At 40.4% G+C, this 21,417-nt stretch overlaps 1 protein-coding gene and 6 non-coding genes across 7 annotated transcripts in view; 1 reads left to right on the top strand and 6 right to left on the bottom strand.

Annotated features, from left to right (window-relative positions):
* Window positions 1-13,288: 13,288 nt before the first annotated feature.
* The window catches only part of DNAJC5B (DnaJ heat shock protein family (Hsp40) member C5 beta), a 31,961-nt gene continuing 23,832 nt past the window's right edge, over window positions 13,289-21,417 (top strand). Inside the window, exon 1 of the mRNA XM_058034954.1 lies at window positions 13,289-13,395. Coding sequence (XP_057890937.1) covers window positions 13,289-13,395 — 107 coding nt within the window. The remainder of the gene's footprint in view (window positions 13,396-21,417) is intronic.
* TRNAA-UGC (transfer RNA alanine (anticodon UGC)) lies at window positions 16,145-16,217 on the bottom strand. The gene has a single exon. It is a non-coding gene; the product is annotated as a tRNA-Ala (tRNA).
* TRNAY-GUA (transfer RNA tyrosine (anticodon GUA)) lies at window positions 16,533-16,621 on the bottom strand. The gene is given in 2 exon segments: window positions 16,533-16,568; window positions 16,585-16,621. It is a non-coding gene; the product is annotated as a tRNA-Tyr (tRNA).
* Window positions 17,309-17,381, bottom strand: TRNAA-AGC (transfer RNA alanine (anticodon AGC)). Its single transcript has one exon. It is a non-coding gene; the product is annotated as a tRNA-Ala (tRNA).
* TRNAY-GUA (transfer RNA tyrosine (anticodon GUA)) lies at window positions 17,711-17,799 on the bottom strand. The gene is given in 2 exon segments: window positions 17,711-17,746; window positions 17,763-17,799. It is a non-coding gene; the product is annotated as a tRNA-Tyr (tRNA).
* Window positions 19,553-19,625, bottom strand: TRNAA-AGC (transfer RNA alanine (anticodon AGC)). The gene has a single exon. It is a non-coding gene; the product is annotated as a tRNA-Ala (tRNA).
* On the bottom strand, window positions 19,941-20,029 carry TRNAY-GUA (transfer RNA tyrosine (anticodon GUA)). The gene is given in 2 exon segments: window positions 19,941-19,976; window positions 19,993-20,029. It is a non-coding gene; the product is annotated as a tRNA-Tyr (tRNA).

Below are 21,417 nucleotides of genomic sequence, written 5' to 3' on the forward strand. Positions count from 1 at the left end.
CCAGCCAAACAGCACAGGTGGTTCAAGGTGCAGGTATGTAACTAGCAGTGGGAGTGCCCCTTTTGGAGTCAGCCTACCTTAGACCACATCATCTGTGTCATAAAAACTCACCTACATGGTGTAAATCAGCGTTATGTAAGGAGTTACTCAGATACCACATAATTTAAAAAGTGGTTCATTTCAGAAAATCTAGTTTTAAAATCTCACAGAAATATATTCATTGGAATACGTGAGTAACATACTGAAATATATAACAGATAAGAGCAATGTGTAATGTATGTATGGAATATATTACATATGTTAAATATTTATGTAATATATTTATGATACAAGATAGGCATAGCAGAAATTGTGGTGAAAATATGGGTTAATTGGCATAAAGTGTTAGTGGTTTAAAGCATATACTTAATTTTATGCGTGTTCTTACATGCTTTGCTGAGCTGGGATTATGGAGAGCACCCTCTAGTCGTGTCAGAACATCAGTTAAATCTACATAAATCAATACCATGTCAGCAGTTTTCTAGATTAAATTACATTACTAGGAGTTTCTAGACTACTTTTATACAAGCATAGGCCTAAGAAAATAAGCAGCTTTTATAATGTTTCATCTTACCCTGGACTCAGGGTGTTTGTTAAGAGAACTCTTTAGTAAGAAATTTCATACTAAAATGTATAAAATCTGAACAAATGTGCTAGTCTGCAAATTGTTCCAAACCTGCAAGGCAGCATGTTTTATAGAATACCTAAAACCAGGAAAAACCATAATGTCTGTTTAGTTCTATGCAGGAGGTTTTACTTACACACCCAACTTCTGACTACACAAAATAAGTAGAAAGCCCTGTCTTAAAAGATGGAATGAGTGTAAAACCCCAATAGAAGTGCTGACATTTCTGCAGACTATGAAGAATTGAGAACAGGCCCAAAAAGCTTAATTTGGCGAAAGATTGCTTATCTTGCTGTGATCTTGAAATAGATGATCTGTGGGCAAATGACATGTCATTGCATCTGTAGCCAAAATAATCAGTTCCCAGATAATGGGAGAATTTAATTTGTTGGAAGTCAGAATTAATACTAATACACTGCAAGTCAATACTATTTGCATTACAAGTGCCTGTTTTATTGCAAAATGTGGATAAATGTACAGTCTGAAGCTACGGTCCCAAACAGCAAATATATTCAAAGCTTAAATTGCTTTATAATTCAATTTTCAGTTATATTTTTGTTTCCTTGTCACTTTATCATATCTGTATGCATAAATGTCCATTTGTGGAAACAATTGATGAAATAGATCTTTCTAAACACTAGTTGGAAAAAATAAACAAATGTTCATCAAGCAAACTTATTCATAATTGCTACTTATCAAATGTAGGAAAAACCATTGTTTTCTATGCAATTTGTAACAATACATTAATTTAAATTTCATGTGACTTTCAAATTAAATAGGAAAAGGAAAATGGGTGAAATCTGCTATTGCCTGGCACCAGCAAAGAGGATTGTGATGTGAAACAGTAGCAGCATATATTGACCAAGTAATGTTACCAAGTGATACATAATATGGATCCTGTTCTCCTTGGATTTGACATGCACTCTGCAGCAACCCATTTCCCCTTTCTATGGCACAGACTCCATCCACACCCTATAAGTCTTTATAATACTGCTACATTCCAACCAAAAAGTTCTGGTGGCCAATTTCTACTTGCTCTAAGGGCTTTTGCCCTGATTCCCAGAAAAAAGCTCCGCAGCTTCAGATTTGTGATTTTGGAATAAAATTAACAGTGGAAATCTGAGAGTTACCTATTATTTGATAGTCTAATTTCCAGTTGTTAGGATTGTACAAAGCTTCATGCAGAAGCTGCTGCAGGGTTAACCTTGGCTGGGGACTGATGGTGCAGCAGGGCAGCAGTAGTTCCCATGCCTTCTTAAGTAGCTTAGGTAGTCTGCTGCTAGGATACCAGAGTTTGGGAATCCCTGGCTAATATTTGCAAATTGTTTTGAAATAACATGTAAAAGTTTGAAGAGCTCTTTTTTAAGGAAAGCAAGAAAATTAAGTAACTCACTTCCTCTGAAGTGAATCATCCTCGCCCTGCCACATTTGGAAAAAAAAAAAAAAAACATTATAAAGTTTATTGTGAGTAAAACCCATAAGGTTCCCCAGTCATGTACAGTAATTTATGGAAAATTTTATAAATAAGACTTGCAAATTATTGGGTGCTCATTTTCTGTCAATCTCAACTGTGAGTTCTGTCACTGATTTATAGAGGGTTGGGATCTCACATTCAGAATCAAAAGGACGTTAAAAAATATTTTGTAGAATTTATAACAATCATAAAAATCTTTATTGAATTCTGGACAATTTCCATAAAGCCCATAGGACTCCCTGATATAATAAATGCCATGTAATCCACTGGTCTGAACTAAGAAATACGAGTTATGTTAAGGCCTGTGAATATTTCCCTCTGAAAATTGTTTTCAGGTAAAGCAGAATTTCTCATTTATTGATAGCAATTACCACTGCATTTTGTGGCCTGAATTTTCTATTGCAATCAATCAATAAATCATAAAGTTGAAAAGTTCAAGATGTTCTTTGGCAGAGAATAAATGCCAGCAGTCTCTACCTTTATGGTTATGTTGACCTTATTATGGGCAAATCAGCCGACTTGAAAATAAGCAAGTGCTAAGCAGTGGCCTTAATTTCAGTTCTGTTTTCTTGCTCGGAAGGACAGCCCATGCTCTGTTGTCACAGCTGCCTAATTGAAATTTGATCACACAGCTGGATCACTGGTCACGCACCAGTGACCGCTCACCGCCTTTGGCAGCTCTTTGCTGTTACACTAACTTTTTGTTTCCCAATCATAAGCAAATTAAAGCAGGCAGCTGCAAAATCATCAATAGGTTAAATTCATTAGCTGTTCTCTCTATGAAATAAACAGGAAAATGAAGCTCTTCTTGGTCTTAATTAGTTCTTATAAAAGTTGGCAGGGAAACAAAGACATTTGTACACTCCTTTATTTTTATAAGAGACTTGCCCGAAAGAAAAACCTCAGACATGTAATTTCCTTTTTTTTTTTTTTTTTTTCCACTCCCGTGCCTAATGCTCTCAGTCAGAAGCTAACCCAGCACTCTGCCTCTGAGGGTAGAAAGAAAGGTGGTTTGGCAAGGGCTTGGCTCTGGCTCTTTTGTGCGGATCGGGGCATGTTTGGGGAGCCTGCACAGGCTGTTTCCACAGCGATAGGCCACACTCGCTGTGTGCAGTCTCCTGCACGGGCAATTCCTCTGCAGGAGAAGCCTTCGCCGGCTGCTGTGGTTCCACAATCATTACCGCTGGCTCTGGGCCATGCCACATCACCCAGCAGTACAAATTTGATCTGGATCAGGTGTGGGCACACGATTACATTTCTGTCAAATTAGCAGAGCGCTCGGTGAGGATTCTCTGCCGCCTGTCTGCTTTTATCCTGGTTGCAGAGGAAATGCACTGGGCCGGAACCACAGAGCGTTAGGGCCGTGTGGGCAACCAATACCTGCTGCAGCACTAATCCTGCTGGGGCAAAGGTAACCTGCCAGAGTTTTGTTGGAACAAATTGAATTGGCAGAGCACATTTCAACTAGAACAGCACCTTGTGTCACGTACCCATGGCAGTGTTAAGCTGGCAGCAGAGGTCTCCAATGTGTTTAATATATAGTTAAACATTGGCCTATCCTTTAGCCACAAAGTCCAGAGCAGTCTTAATTCTCCTTATTTGTGCTATTTTCCACAGAATTTACTTGTGCTTCATGCATGTATGGTGTTCTGGCTCCTGTATCCATCTTAAGGTGCAGTTCTGTGGTGAGCTGAAAACAATGTAAGGCTTTACTGCTGCTGAAAAGGTGTGATGTCACCGCTTCCATTGCATCAGCTCTAGTAATGATGCCAGTTGTGGAATGAGTCAGACCAGAAAGCTGATTTTGCTGAAAACTAAGGAAAAAAATAATAGCAAGAAAGAAAATCAGTGAAAGTTTGCACTGCTCCTTTGTTGGCAGCCTTAAGATTAACTTGAGCCAACTGTGATCCCACAGGTTCAGACTTTGAGTTTCAGCTCTGACTATTTTCCAGCTGAAAGGTCTTGTCATAACAAAGAGAGGAAAAAAAACCCTTAAGAACAGCTGTGATAAATGGTTAACAATGAAGCTACTAATTTACTGAAATGTTAGTCTTCTGACCATTGCGAAATATTTCCAGTAGCTATGTGCATAATAACATTCATGTTTATGCCTTTGCTTATTTACTTTACTGGTGAAATGTTTATGCTAATGAAATACTTAAAAAAAATTTTTACTTTCTCACAGTAAGTAACATTCAGGAAAGAAAAATAACTTAGACTTCTGTTTTCTCATCCGTTAATCTGTAATTCCCCAACTGGGATTGCATTTTGCTTTAATTCTTTGACTTGTAACTCAGCCACTGAACAGGCATTCCTTTCTGGCTCTAGATAAGATAGTTACTCATCAGCACTTCAGAAAGAATTTACCTTTCTCAGGCATCAATTAAGTGAGCATTTCTAAGACAGGGCAATAAATCCAATGTGGGGATTAATGAAGCTTTAGAGAGAAATGGCCACTGCCTGCTATCTCCCCTGCTGCATCCCCTCCCTCCTGGGAACTATCTACGTAAGCAGCCAGCTTGCAGGAATTTTGGAGAGAACAGTTGAATGGTAGGTGCAGGGTAGAGAAAGAGCTTGCATAGACAAAGACTGCAGGAGATGTCAGAGGGTGAATTATGAAAACTATGTGAAGGAGGAACAACGGGGGAGAACTGTTTGGTGCTGAAGAAATGTTGTATTTGCTGGGGAGGACAAAAAGCAAGTCTTGATTCCCAAAGAACCAGTACTGTGAAGATGTGGTACTGCTGTGTCCTAATATGTTTCTGGTAAAATGGCCTGAGAAATAGGTCAAAGCACTTATTTATACTGTTCAAGCTAATCTTCCTGATTCTTTGCTGTAGCTGATTAGGCCATGCTAAAATGAATAACCTTGCTACCAGAACAGTGGATTTGTAAATTTACTATAAGAAGTTGTAGAATACTGCCTTAAAGCACTACAGCTACTTGCAAAGTAAATTACCAAAGCACTGCCAAAATAAAGAATTCGGGAACTCTCTTATTTCACTTTTACTCAGAGACCTAGAAAACTCACCTCTGAGTTGTCAAAGCTAAATAAACTTCCTATTTTAATTAAAAGATGGACAGATTATTGTGATTTACATCTTAGTTAAGGCTACCTCCATGACCCACTTTAAATTGGGGAGGATATTCAGAAATTTCTCATACACCACAGATGGAAATAAAATTCCTGGTGTTTCCCAAGTAAATTGTTGAAAAAGTCAAGTCTATTACTATTAGTTAAAACATCATGTCAGGGGCCTCTAGTTTAAATTGCCGGGAAAAAAAATGTTTATGTCTTGTCACTTAAGTTGTCTGCCAAAGCTTTGAATTGAGTTTACTGGAATGAACAAGGAAGTTATAGGTCTGGATTGCTTCTTTGTGTCAAACTGACCATGGAAAGGCATGAGAAATTTAAATATGTAACTGACTGTTCATTTAAGGCTCCTGCTTCTTGAGTTTGCTACTTTTTACCAGTGCTTCAGTTAAAGATATTAAAAACCCAAGATATATTTAAATTGAGATATTCTATGTGAATAGTAACAGAAGGTCACAATATGTTCAGAGAATTCAAATATATGAATGTTCTCTTATGAATACTTACTTCATGTATAGATGGAGTTGCAGATGGGTTACCAGATGGAATACCTTCCTTCAAATATAGTTCCATGTATTTAAAAATGGATGCTATGCAATCATATTATTTAAATCAATTCTGTTATTGCTTTTGAAGCCATAATGACAGTAACTATTCTGTAACAGAGAAATGTGGCAAGAGGAATGTAACTTCTTGCTGTAAAATTGTTGGGCTTGACTGACATCTAAAAAGTCTTTTTCTGAAGAAAGGACCTTAATCCAATGCTCTTTTCTTTGGAAAATTGTTGGAAAGTCTAACAGCATGCAATAAAGTTCAGACAGGGCACTAGATGTCCAGGAGTATATGAAACAGGTCTGGATAAAAAGAGATTATAAGAAGAGCATCTGGGGATATAGCAATTCAGAAGTACTCTTCCTTCTTAACAAAAATCAATCCCCATGCCTTAACCAGAGGCCCAGCACATCTTGGCAGAAACATTCTTTTTCTTTTTTTAACTGTCTCCATCATTTACTCTTTGACCATCTTTCTTAGCTGGATGTTACAAATATTGGTATCACCAGAGCAAAGGAAAAATCCTGCAAAACTAGAACACACTACCCCTGTATACACCCTTTCTGAATTCACATATTATCAGCCTACCATACTTCACTTATATCCTCATGCTCTACTTGTGTTGGGTCTTTTTTTTTTCCAGACTGTCATTCATTCACCAGTGAAAAGTCATCAGCCAGCAAGAGTTCTTGTTCCAGTATCCTCACCTGCCTTCTTTCTCTTGGCATGTCTGCTCAGTCACCAATATAAATTCCAACCTCCTTGTGGACCACCTTTTTGTTGAACAAGGCACAGCAATTAGCCATAATAGTAATTACAGCAGGGAGGTTTCGGGAAAGCAAGCAGGGATGCCCAGAACCAGTTGCCCAGATCCATGTCCAGATGACTTTTGGCTATCTCCAAGGATGCAGACTCCAAACCTCTCTGAGCAACTTGTGGTGGTGCTCAGTCATCCTTACAGTGAGGAAGTGTGTCCTGATGTTCAGAGACTACCTCCTATGTTTGGGAATCTGGAGTCTGGGCCCATTGCCTCTGGTTGTGGCACTGGGCACCACTGAGAAGAGCCTGGCTCTGTCCTCACTGCACTGTCCTTTCAGACTTTTGTACACATTGATGAGTTCCCCCCACAGAGCCTTCTCCATCCTGGACAGTCCCAGCTCCCTCAGCCTTTTCTCACAGGACAGATGCTCCAGTCTCTTCATCATCCTTGTGGCCATTTTTTGGACTCCCTTCAGTATGTCCACAGCTCTTTTGTACTTGGAGGCCCTTATCTGGACCCAGCTCTCCAGATGTGACCCCACCAGTGCTGAGTAGATGATAAGGATTGTCTCCCTTAACCTGCTGGCTTCACTGAAGCATGTCAAGACAGTTTATTTCAGTTGCCAAGTTCCTCAAAGTAAAATCTGAGATTTTCTTTTCCTGCCACAACTGGAAGAAAGAGTCAAAAGCTGTAGATTCTCCATAAAGGTCAGGAGTGCTTTATCTGATCACTTGTATCTCCTACATGCTTTGATGTTGTCAGTATTAACCCTATCAGATTCAACAAACTAAGAAGGTAATTCAGCTTTTTAAAATTGGCTTTCCTTGCCTTGGAAGTTAAAATTCACACCAGTGTTAAGCAATGACGCCAGTACCTTCATGCATGTGTATCTCAGCTCCAGGCTTTAAGTTCTTGAACTCACTATGAGCCTGGAAAAAGAGGGAGTGTTAGGAGGAAGGACTGGAATGACTCAGAGTCCTTCAGTCCTTAGCTCTGGTTATGTGTAACTGGAGGCTTCTGAAGCAACCCCAGACCTCCTGTTCTGTCTGGGCCATGTTTCAAATTTTTTATGTCTGATATTCAACTTTGAATTTCCAGGCATGTTCTGATTTGCCTGGTTTGAAAATACATGCAATGTATACATGAAATGTAAAGTATAAGCCAGATTTTTTAGACAGAAGAGCCTTTGGGACGAGAACTGTGTTTTAGTTTTGCATTGCCTGCCACACTGGTCTTGTGGTGCATCATCAGGTGTTGCAATACAAAAACCATAAAAATTAATGAGAAGAGTGAACAGGTAATAAATTATCTGGTTATTCTTCTAAATTGCATGGCTGATCTGGCAAAAAGATTTATGACAATTCAGCAAATTTTGAGTCTTTTAAAGATTCTTTAGAATATGTTAAGGATACAGAACACCAAAAGGGACAAAACTCCTTAGATTTACTGGGATTGTGTTCGTTTCCTTCAAAGAAATCAGGAGTGCTAGCAGGAAAAGCAAGGCAGATTGCGGAGTGGTCCCGGCTCTGCGCGCCAGAGGGAGCTGCATCCACACGGAACTGCAAATCCCAGTGTGTGCCAGGAATGCAGAGCAGGGATCTTGTAATAGGATGAATATAAATACAAGGGATTTGGATAACCTGGAAGTGATTTTATTTTCTGCCTGGTTTTATTTCTTTTCCCTAAATTTCTTCTCACCGTTAGAAAGAGTACGTTTTGTTTTGGTTTGTATTGCAAGAATTATAAAATCATTTCAAAGATAGCGATCAGGCATGTTGATTGAATAATCTGGTTTATTGTGTTCATGCAATGCAATAAAATTAGCTATACCTACTCTGTTGTTATTGTCCTGGGAAAGGTACTTCGACTATGCTATTTTTACTTCTCATAACTATGAAAATCACTCACATTTTAGATTGAAATATCCTTTGCCTTGTCCCCATAGGAAGCTGAAATTAGAGGGAAATTTTGAAATTAAGAATATACCTAAAAACCAGAGAAATGTTTAAATCATATGCTTCACATTGAAAAGCATCCAGTTTACAATTTTTTTTATCAGCTATCCTGTTGTTGTCTTGTTTTTATATGGTCATAATTCTATAATCATAAATATACTTTATATATATGTGATCATAACATACTTCTTCTGTATTTGACCATAATTGTATCATATATGTTATATATATATAAATATATAAATATATATATAACATTATAAATATACTTTATAGATATATACTTCATGTGATCTTAACTATACAACCCATGATTCCTGTCCTCCTGGCTCTGCTCATGGATGGTGGGGGATAGATGTGAATGAAGGAGCAAATTTGAGCCTGGAAACAGGTTGGCAAGGGGAAGGTGTTTCAATTTTTGTCTTGCTTTCTTACCACGCAAATCTCTTTTAATTAGTTATAAATGAAATTAATTTTCCCCAAGTTATGTCTGTTTTGCCCATGACAGTAATGGGTAAGGGATCACCTTATCTTTATCTTGATCTTTGAGCTTTTCACTTTATCCTCTTTTCCCATTCTGTTGAAGGGGGGATGGTGGATGGTGTGAGGTGGGTAGAGGTCCAGCATCCAGCCAAAGTCAACACAGGACAAAGGATATGGTTTGGAATTGGGTGATCTAGGAAATTTTTGAGTGCAAAGGATGAACTATTTGGTTCCAAGGATGATATACCAAGAAAAATGGAGGTTTTTAAGTCTCTAGCATTTATAGTCTTCTCTGTTTCAAATGGAAAGGAGTGGCTCTCCAGGTTTTCATGGTGTAAGAGGAGAAACTCCATCAGAATAAAAGTCAACATCCTACACTTTCTGTTTTGATATAAAAATTTACAAGAACTCAGGACTAAGACCTAAAGGGACTTCTTCAATGAATCCTGTTTTGGAATAAATTGTGTAGTAAATGTAAGCCATGGCTGGTTTTTAAGTGTAATTTAGGGCAAGAGACTGTTTTATGTTTAAAACAATTTAATATATCTGCATGGGAAAAAAAAAAAAAAAGACAAACTCAATACCCTATCAGGAGTAAAGCACAGAAGAACTAACTCAATACGCAGTTGTCCCAAATTTTTTGGTGTCATTAACTCTTGGATATATCAGCTTTTAGACTCATGAATGTTTTATTTGCTCTTTCATAGATCTTCCTGAGAGATAACCAGCTGGATACTGGACAACAAAAGACGTAATCAGACTCCACTGACCTGTTTAACCCTGATTGTGAAGGATGAAAAGCAGCAGCTGCTTCCTGTGGAACAGCACTTCTGGTGGCACTCGCTTCTTTCCTTTGGGATGATATTGGCATAAGGACATCAAGCTATTGAACTCATAATGTTGTGAGTTTATACATGCCAGCCTGTGTGCCACCACTTTTTGGAGCAGGTATGTTCTTTGAATAACTTTGCCTTATTTTTCAGCACCAATCCAAATGAACTATGGGTATTGCAAGAAAAAAAGGCATATTATTACAACCTCTGTGTTAGATGCTTAATGCTGGGTACTGTAAAATCGGCACAGAAGGAGTTAGTTTAATAATGACAATAGTTTTATTGTCATTCAAGGAAGAAAACAACATCTTCTTGACTTTTTTCTACTGGAACAAAAATAAGTAGCTCAAAAATAGGATTCTAACGTAATTTCAGCCATGAGGAATGTATCTAGTACTAAAATTGTGACTGTTACATCTTCCTTAATAAGGAGAGTTTAACTTTTTCTAGAAAAGTATTGTCTCATTGCACTTCTAGTATTTTTATAGGACTCCTTTAAATAAGTAAGAAATAATTTTGAATAGCTAAAGTTAAAGCTTCAAGTTGATTAATCACTAGAAGACTGAATCAGCTATTGAGTCTAAATTTCCATAGCTGACTAGGTTATTAAAATTATTTTATGAGAAAGTACAAATTACATGACCTTGTAGTTCTTCAAAATTAAATCCACCATGACTTTAATTTTGGTTTATGCTTCAGGGCTGTCAGGTAGCTGATCAGCATTATGTCACAGATTTTTAACTAATGCTGCATATCTGTGACTCCACATGATTACCACCATTACCTTGTGCATTAACAGGCTTCATGTGCTTTGCATTATTCCAGTGCCAGGATAGATCCCAGGATCATGCTAAATATCCTCTAGGCATGCCATCATGAACAAAAAGCATGTGTTTTATTTTACCACTGCGGGTGGTAAAGTAATATCTAGATACTCATGTGCAATTTCATTTTCTAATTGTTAACTTAAAACCGAAAGTTCAATACATTTAATTGAGGGATTGTTTACCACACTTAAAAGTAGAAAGGTATTTTTTTTCAGCAGGTCAAAGGACCCTTAATTGTGAGTTGGTTGATCAGAAAAAGAAAACATCAAAGTAAATACTATGTGCCAGAATTACTACGTGGATTATGTTTCTCTGTGTACTTACATGATATTTTAATTTCTTTTTCATATTGAATAATACCAAAGAACTTAAGAGTGTTACATGATTGGTTCTGAACCAAAATGTGGCTTAGTAAATAATATATGAATAATGTCATGATAGTGTCTCTAGCTCAGCAATGAGAAGGGTGTAATAAAAGGGAGGGTAATCTTACCTAACAAAGCTGGTTTACAGAAATTCTTCTTATGACTGGGGTTACAGCTCACTTTTAGGCTTTTTCTGTGATCACTTTTCAACATTTGGAGAGGGGGCCAACATTCAAAGAAAGAAAGTTGTGATGAAAGTTTTGTTGTGGCAAGTCTGCCATCAATGAGCTGTAGCTTTCTCTTATGAATCATAGGTATCTATATCTTGTGGTTTAAATTGTGGTTTATGTAGAATCCTGGAATGGTTTGAGTTAGAAGGGACCTTAAAGGTCATCTAGTTCCAACTCCCTACCCTGGGCTGGGACACCTTCCACTAGATCAAGTTGCTCAGAGCCTCATCCAGGCTGGCCTTGAAAACCTCCAGGGATGGGGCAGCATCTCTGGCCAACATATTCCAGTGCTTCACCAGCCTCACAGTGAAGAATTTATTCCTAATATCCAATCTAAATTTAGCCTCCTTCAGCTTAAAGCCATTCCCACTTGTCCTATTACTGCATGTACTTGTAAAAAGTCCCTTTCCACATCTCTTATAGGCCCTCTCTAAATATTGGAAAGCTGCTAGAAGGAGTTTTTGCTCTTTGAGTTTCTTTATGTCATTGCCTAGCATTAGCAAGGTCCGGTTTAAAAATGTTTCATTCTTCAAATCCAAAAGGATGAACTTCACACTGTAAAGAAGTAGTCAAATCACTCAGTGAAGAATCACTGGTTTGTCTGCTTCTCTTCTGCAAAAAAGGAAGGAAAAAATATTAGATCTGAAGTGGACTAAATCTGTCAGTCTGTGCTTGCACTATACTTAAGGGTACCATGTTAAATTTATCATTAATTCAATCCTAACTCTTGTATTTCAAGTAATATAGGACCCTGATAGATATCAGTATTTCCCATGAACAATTTTTTATAAAGTTACTTTTATAATACCTGGGTCAATTCTTGGTATCTACTCTCATCATGTCGGTCCAGATTCACTCCACTGGTTCTCAGGGCCATGGTTGGGAGTCACAGAATCAGTCAGGTTGGAAAAGATCATCAAGTCCAATCTATGACTGAACACCACCATGTCAACTAAACCATGGCACAAAGTGCCAAATCCAGTCTTTTCCTTAAACACCTCCAGGGACAGTGGCTCCAGCACCTCCCCATTCCAATATCTAATCATTCTTTCTGTGAATAAATTCTTCTTATGTCTGACTTAGACTTCCCCTAGTGTACCTTAAGGCTATGTCCTCTTGTCCTGTCACTGGCTGCCTGGGAGAAGACACCAACCCCCACCTGGCTACAATCTCCTTTCACGGGTTGTAGGGAGTGGTAAGCTCACCCTTGAGCCTCCTTTTCTCCAGGCCAAAGGCAAAACACCCCCAGCTGCCTCAGCTGCTCCTCATCAGACTTGTGCTCCAGAGCCTTCACCAGTTCCATTGCTCTTTTCTGAACTTGCTTTGGCACCTCAATGTTCTCCCTGAATTGAGGGGCCTGGAACTAGACACAATACTCAAGTCATCCTGAGCACACTGTGGAGATAATGGGGAGAAAGTGCTTGGCCAGTTGTTCTTGGAGTCTGTATGTCTGTTGACAATATAAGGAGTCTAGTTTGATTCAGATTCAAATTTAATCACAATTTAAGCACCTAAGATTGGTTAGACTGAACCTGAGCCCTTGTGTTAAGAAAGCAAAAATTCTTCACTTCGTTGCATTAGGTAATACTCAGAGGTACAGTGCTCTTACCTCGCTGTAAAAAGTCAATAACCTCAACATATAGTGGAATAATTCTCCGAAGACTTAGTAAAGGAAAATGTAAACAAACACAAATAAAACAAGGTGGAAATATAATGTTTGGATATTAATGCTATAGCAAATTTATCTATTCATTTCAGTGACAGCAACATCAAGTCTTTAATATGAACAGTGCTACCTAACACAAAAGCTTCTGTTCTTTAGTTTCTGCTTGTCCATTTTCTCATTTTTTCCTAATTGTAAAATATATTAAAAGACAGAAGATAATATAGAGGAGATTTTATTCTAGATTCATTTTCATGTATTTTTAACCTTTTGCTGCCTGAAATAATCTATTAAAATGAATGGTAAGAAATACTATCTCTGTATACTTGCAATCCCTGGTATTTTAAATGATGTTCTACATTAGCAGCTTTGGTAATGCTCTGCTGTCATGGCTGAACAAAGGCAACGTGCTTTGTCAACATCAGGTGAAGCTTTATATGAAATCCTGGCACTACAGAAGGGAGCAACACACGATGAGATTAAGAAGTCCTACAGGTATGTAAAATGTGCTTTGCAACAGGTCTAAAAGTGCTTATTTGTCTGGCATGATTATGATGGCAAAACGTTTTGAGTTACCTGCACAGTAGACATTCATTGTCGCAATCCTTTCTTCTTTTCAAATTTGTGAGCCTGAAAAGGATTAGAGACGAAGCAATGTGAATCTACTGATTTCATCCCACAAGTAGTCTGTGAATAATCTGAAATATTTTAATCTAAATGAATGAGAGGTCAGACTGTTGGGATAAACTAACCTGGGCTATTTGAATACTGCACCCAGTTCTTGTGTTAATATTTTTCCTGAAGTCTATTGAAAAGTAAAGCTAATGCAAGTGCTGTAATGACAATTTGAGAACTAGAGTAAGAGACATGAGTTCAATCAGTTTATCTTGTCAGAAAAGAAAAAGAAGATTATTTAGAAGAAAAGAAAAAGATTATTTGATTAGAGTGTGTAATGTCCTTGAAGGGGAAAATTGCTAGGTGTGAGATAGTTGTTCACTTTATGAAGGCAGACATAACCAAAAGCAGAGCTCAGGATCTGAAAATTATTTGAGCTGAAAAAGAGGTACATGGTTTTAACTGTGAGTGTAACCAGCTACTGAAAAATACTGGCACAGGAATGCTAGTTTCTCTATTGAAAAAGAAGAGAGGACATTAAGAATAGCTTGAGGCAAACACAAGTTATCAAAATGGTGTCAAATATTTTATTGTTGAAATGTAACAAGACCTAGAAGTAAGACCAGAAGAGTTTATGGGTAATTTTGCCCTTAAATTTGCTCAGCTGCTGTTGAAAGACAAAAAAATTTTAATGTCACCCGTGAAGTAGATGTTCTTGACACTGAAATATGTCAGACATGTACTTGCACTTTTAATAAATATTGTAAAATTTTTATTACAGCGTAATTTTGGCTGTTGTTGGTTACATCGTATTACCAGGCAAACTTAACACAACTTACTTTTCCTATCAAATGTAAGAATATATCTGAACTAAAAAAGGTTTATTAAATAGATCTACTTGCATCATTTAGCTTGAACTTTGGCAAGACTCTGTCCTCCATGTTTTTGAACAAATAGCATTTCTCCTGCTTTCTGCTCCTAAAGGCACATATTCAATGAAGGCAAAACTAGTGAATGTCCAAACTCTTCATACAATGGAAGGAGAACTGTTGACATCCCACGGTTCTGTTGTCTTGCATAATTATATCACTGGAAAAAAAGGATACTATGATATCAAATTCACTTATGATTTGCACCTTCTGTGTTCCTGTAGTACAGCCTGTCTATAGAAATCATCTTCAGTCTCAAACCTCATGTTTTCCAGTTGCTTTTACATTTAATTTTCTGGAAATCCCCAAAGGAGAAAGTTGTCATGGAAGAATGTAGAATGCAATAAACTCTATTTAATGCTGAGCATGAATATGGATGATTTACACAGTGATCTATGGCAAAACTGACAGTGGTGCTTTCTCCATCTTTATTAGTAATTAGAGAAAAAAAAAAGGCAGCTTCTGACTAAAGTGGAAATGTCAGAGGGATTCAATTTTAATAGAGTAGCTGTAAATATTTGCAAGATAAAATGATGAGTCAGTCTCATAGATTTGCTTTAATTATAATTTAATTTATGTTAATCCAAAAATCTGCTGCTGAAATGGTATTCTTTAGTACAAGGTAGAAAACCAGCCATACCTGATTCTGAGTTTCCTGCCATTATTAATTAAGTCACTGTTAATTATACGCCACAGCCCAGGGCAAAATTTGCTTTTTAATAAACATGTCAGACATGACTCTGTGATTTTATTTGGAGTTTGGCACAATCTAATTTATCAGGGAGTAAAGCTAATGGGCTTTTAATCAGCAGAATTTCAAAGGAGATCTGTTTATCTTCAATATAATACAAAAATGATTTTAGAATCTTTTTTTTGGCATAATAAATGAAACTGTACTTTGTCTTATGCTTCCTGTCTGACAGTGAAGTAATATGCAGAGAGATAGATACTGGATTTCTTTTCTTCAGAAGTTTCAAAAGATCCTGTTTTATAGACTACTTACAAGAAAATCATAGACTCATAGAATGGTTTGTGTTGGAAGGGACCTTAAAGATCATTTAGTTCCAATCCTCTGCCCAGGGTTGCTCAGACTAGACCAAGCTGCTCAAAGCCTCATCCAGTCTGGCCTTGAGCACTTCCAGGGATAAGTCATCCACAGCTTCTCTGAGCAGCCAATTCCAGTGCATCACCAACCTCACAGTGAAGAACTTCTTTGTAATGTCTAATCTAAACTTTGCCTCTTTCAATTTCTAGCCATTACCCCTTGTCCTATCACTACACCCCCATGTCGAAAGCCCTGCTCCAGCTTTCTTGTAGACCCTGCCTAAGTACTGAGAAGCTCCAATTATGTCACACTAAAGATTTATCTTTCCCAGTCTGAATAGTCCAAATTCTTCTGGCCTTCCTGCCCAGGAAAGGAGCACCATCCTTCTAATCTAATCATGGTGTGCCTCCTCTAGACTTGCTCCAAAAGGTCAACACCTCTGTGATGCTATATTGGTGATTAAGAAATTTATTAGAATATGTGTACAGCACTCTTAATGCCTTTTAATTACTGTGAAGCAAGGAGGGATAATGGCTTAATCATGCCTATGCCAATGGCCTGTTCTACTCCTGATACAGCCTCTGGGTGCACCCAAGGCTCCCCACCGCCACAAGGACCACAGTACCTATGGTCCATGAAAGGGAATGAAAAGCATTGGAGAATGCGGGCATCGATCCCGCTACCTCTCACATGCAAAGCGAGCGCTCTACCACTTGAGCTAATTCCCCTCCCTGCAGCCTCTCACCCAGCTCCTCTCCCCTCCCAGGCACCCAGCCCTGTACCCAAAGACGGAGTCTCCCATTCATCACTCTCATACCACCAACTCACCCAATCACATCCCAACTGGAGAAGACTTTGGCCAACTTCAGAGCTCAGAATCACCATCCCCTGCCCAAGGGCTCACTCAAAACTGCTGGGGCAGTAGTATTCCCAAACTCAGACAAGAGCTCACAAATTGGCACTCATTCTGGGGAGGCCCCTGGGCAGGACCAAAAGGCAGTGCCAGTGCCAGTGTGGGATGTGTGTGAGAGGCAAAAGGTGATTCCTTCGAGCCGGAGTTGAACCAGCGACCTAAGGATGGCCGTGCCAGGGAGCCTACAGTCCTCCGCTCTACCAGCTGAGCTATCGAAGGAAACATGGGATTGTTCTCAGGGCCTCGCCCAGTGCTTTCTCAAGCTGCAGTGCACCATCATGCCTCCATTACCACATCTTCCTTCAAACAGCCTCAGCTCCTACATCACACGTCCTTGCTCAACACCTTAGTCCATCACTCAAGCAAACCACAAACATAAATGCTCCATAAGCTCTTTGGACATCATCTTCTACACATGGACTCTGTTCACAGCCACACAGACCTTATCTATATCCTGCTGCATTTTCCCTTGATTCATTTTCACTGTGCTGTGTTTTGCTCTCTGCTCAAGCATAAGACAAAACAAAATTAAAGCCATTGCTCTGTTCTGTAGCCTATGCCCAAGCACTGCAACAAGTCCTCCAAACTTCTTTCTTCAAACTGAACATGCCCACTCTCCTCAACTGATCCTGAAAGACAAATCTATCAGTTACTTAAGATTCTTAGCAGTCCTCCACTGAGGTTGTTCCATTCCATTGATGTCCTTTTCTGTACTTCACTTGATCCTTGAGAATGTCAAGCAAAGAGAGAGCATAATTTCTTCTGTTAAACTGCCCATAGTAATCCTGATACAACCCTAGAGGTCTGCCTTATCTGTAAATTCAGGGCATGCCACAAATCTCCACAGGGGACAGATGGATCCCTGGCAAAGGGCCCTGTGTCCCCACCAGGGGGAATGAAAAGCATTGGAGAATGTGGGCATCGATCCCACTACCTCTCACATGCTAAGCGAGCGCTCTACCACTTGAGCTAATTCCCCTCCCTGCAGCTTCTGGCCCAGCTCCTCTCCCCTCCCAGGCACACAGCCCTGACCCAGGGTACCCTGTACCCAAAGCCTAGGCCTCCCATTCATATCACTCTCACACCACGAACTCATCCACTCATGGTCCTGCAGGAGGTGACTGCAGACAGCCCCATAGTCAGAATCACCATCCCCATGCCCAAGGGTTCACCAGAAAATGCCTTGCCTGGTTATCACAGCTTAGGCAGGAGCTCATGGCTGGGCACTCATTCTGGGGAATGCCCTGGGCAGGATCAGAGAAAGGCAATGGTGCCAGTGTGGGATGTGTGTGAGCGGCAAAAGGTGACTCCTTCGAGCCGGAGTTGAACCAGCGACCTAAGGATGGCCATGCCAGGGAGCCTACAGTCCTCCGCTCTACCAGCTGAGCTATCGAAGGAAGCATGGCCTCATTCCCAAGGGGACCTCACCCTGTACACACTCAGCATTTCTGCTAAGCTGCAGTGCACCATCATTCCTCTATTACCTCATCTTCCTCCAAACAGCCTCAGCTCCTGCATCACACCTCCTTGCTCAACACTTTAGCCCATCACTCATGCAAACCACAGAAATGTCCTTAAGTTCCTTGGAAGTCATCTTCTACACATGGACTCTTCTCATGGCCATACAGAGCTCATCCATGTCCTGCTCCATTTTTCCTTATTCCCTTTTACTCTGCTGTCTTTTTCTCTCTGCTCAAGCATAAGAGAAAACAATTATAGCCATTTCTCAATTTTGTGACCTACATTGAAGTACCACAAGGTCATCTGCAAGTCCTCAGAACCTCTCTTTCCTTAAACTGAACACGCCCACTCTCCTCAGCCCATTCTTAAAGAGAAATCAAGTGATTCCTTGTGATTCTTGGTGGCCCACCACTGAGGTTGTCCCATTTCATTAACGTCCTTTTCCATACTGGGCTTGATCCTTGAGAACTGCCAAACTGTCTGGGTTTTAGTCAAGCTAAGGGGGTAGACACTTTAAAACTAGTGACTTCCCATTTATTTTTAGCCAATCCCCTTCCATCAATAAGTAGAGAGGAACATGAGTAGATCTAAATGAAAAATAATTTTACTAAAAATGTGAAATAGCAACAGACAAGAAAAATAACAATAATAATCACTAGTTGCAAAGTTTCTAAATCTCACAGACTCCCTGCAAACAAGGAGAAATTAAAAGTGGCAGAGAAAACCCTCTGCCCAAGATGGCACCCTCCATGAAGGATTGCATATGGAGAGACAAAGACAGCGGCAACCCTCCCCCTCTTTTGACTGCTTGTGGACAGAGAGAACAAAAAGAGAGAAAAAAAAGCCCAAAACAATACAGATACCAAACATCCATGATTACAAAAAACTCCCCCTAAACAACAAGCAGCTGAGAACATGGGCAAAACAAAAAGAAAATCTAGATTCCAAAACCAGACAAATGCCCTTCCTATCTCTCTGGTGGCAGCAGCTCTGTCAAAAAAGGCACTCCAGCAGCTGAAACTCAATCCAGCTAGAACTCACATAGGGACTTCACCTTTTCATGAGGAGAAACAGCAGGCATTTGGCAGGGGCGACTCAGACTCCGTGCTTTCCCACTTCCACTGGACACTGCTGGCAGGTTGGAACAGCCATGCCGAGTGGGGCTGTTGAGCTTTTCTTGGTGCGACGTTGTGACTGTAGACAGGTGAAATTTGCTTTGAAGCAGTCTAGGACCACAAAATGTGGCTCCTTGGAAGTCTGAAGCAACCCTCTCAGGAAAGAAAACCAAGGGGAACTTCCACCCACTCTGCCTCAGCTCTCTCCCCGCAAGAACGAAAAGGAAAGAGCAAAAACCAAGAGGCAACAGAGAGATATACCTGAGAGATCCAGGCTTTTGGAAGACCTGGCAATGCCATAGCCCTGCAGTTCCATTTCCAGCCACAAGGCTTTCCAGAGAGAGTAACAATTCTGGGCACAGATGGATATGGAATGCGGTAACATTTTGGGTTACCTAGGACACAAGCAAGTAGGGAGAAGAGCAATTCATCCATTAAACTGCCCATAGTGCTCTTGATGTCATCCTTCTCTGCAAACCCAGGGCACACCATATATTTCTCCACAGCCTCCCCAGACGGCAGATACATCCCTGACAAAGGGCCCTGTATCCAGGCAAGGGGAACGAAAAAGCATTGGAGAATGTGGGCATCGATCCCACTACCTCTCACATGCTAAGCGAGCGCTCTACCACTTGAGCTAATTCCCCTCCCTGCAGCCTCTCACCCAGCTCCTCTCCCCTCCCAGGCACCCAGCCCTGACCCAGCGTCCCCTGCACCCAAAGTCTGCGTCTCCCATTCATATCACTCTCACATCACCAACCCACCCACTCACAGTCCTGCAGACAAGCTCCATGGTCAGAACCACCATCACTTGCCCAAGGATTCACCAAGAAATGCCTTGCCTGGTTATCTCCCACAGCTTAGGCAAGAGATCACAACTGGGCAGCCCATTCTGGGGAGTGCCCTGGGCAGGATCAGCAAAAGGCAATGGTGTGGGATGTCTGTGAGAGGCAAAAGGTGACTTCTTTGAGCCAGAGTTGAACCAGCGACCTAAGGATGGCCATGCCAGGGAGCCTACAGTCCTCCGCTCTACCAGCTGAGCTATCAAAGGAAGCATGACCACATCCCCAAGGGGACCTCACCCTGTACACACTCAGCATTTTTGCTAAGCCGCAGTGCACCATCATTCCTCTATTACTTCATCTTCCTTCAAACAGCCTCAGCTCCTGCATCACACCTCCTTGCTCAACACTTTAGCCCATCACTCATGCAAACCACAAACAGAAATGCTCCAAAAGTGTCCCGTTCTCGGCTGTTTTTGATGGCCTGGAAAGGCTCGGGATGGCCTTGGACAACCCGCACTCCAAAGGATAAAAAGAGTCTTCAGGTTTTTTCTCGGTCTTCAGTGTTTATTAGTTTTTATCTACAAGATTTTCTCTCGGCCCGACAGAGGTCTGCACAGCATGTCAGCCATGAGCACACTGCAAGCCCTCGGGGCGGTCACTTATCTTTATACCCAAAACTACATATAAGATACTTACCTATTTTCCCCAATACCTTTCACCCTTATTGACAAGTGCACTTTTAGTAAGAACCAATCCAAAAGTGCTACCACCACCACAGAAGATGGAGGCCAAGAAGAAGAAGAAGGAGGACAGGACACGCCCCAATTCCTCCATCTTGCTTCTCTAGACCCCCCAGTACCAAAATTCTAAAACCTGTGTTTCACACTATAATTAACCTATCCCTTCACCATTTATCCCTGTGAGATCCTCCCATCCTCATACAGGTGTTGTCTCCCATGTAGGATCAAAGTCCAGCCACCAGACACTTCTGGCGACATTCCAGGACCTCGAGCCCCCCAAGGGTTATCTCGGTGACTCTGCACATCAGGACTGATGTGCTGAGATCCCACACAAAAGCTCCTGGACATCATCTTCTACAGATAGACTCTTCTCATGGCCACACAGATCCTGCTCCATTTTCCCACTATTCCCTTTCACTGTGCTGTCTTCAGCTCTCTGCTCAAGTATCAGATAAAGGACAGCATTTCCTCTACTCTGTAATCTTCTACAAGCATGAAGATCATGCCTAAGTCCTTTGATTCTCTCCTTTGACAGTCTCAACATTCTCACTGTTCTTGCTCATCCATGTAGAGCAGTCCCTCCACTCAGTGAGGTTCTTGGTGTCCCTCCACTGAGATTCCTCCATTCCATTGATGTCCTTTATTGTGTGTGGAATCACCTGCTCCCAAGCATCCTGATGGCCTTTTTCTGAGGTCACTGCACATGGTCCACATGTGTCTTCTACACAGAGGCATAAAGTTGGGCTCTGTCATGGCTTTATTTTGCAGGCCATTAAATATCGCACAGCTGATCACTCATGCCCTTCCCCAAAGTGGGAGTAAAATTCACAGGGTGAGAAAAAGATGGTTTATTAGGACAGAAAAGAAATGGAAAGTGAAATAACAAGAACAACAACAATAATAACAACTCTAAT

Source organism: Melospiza georgiana, chromosome 1, assembly GCF_028018845.1.
Source record: "Melospiza georgiana isolate bMelGeo1 chromosome 1, bMelGeo1.pri, whole genome shotgun sequence".
Lineage (NCBI taxonomy): Eukaryota > Metazoa > Chordata > Aves > Passeriformes > Passerellidae > Melospiza > Melospiza georgiana.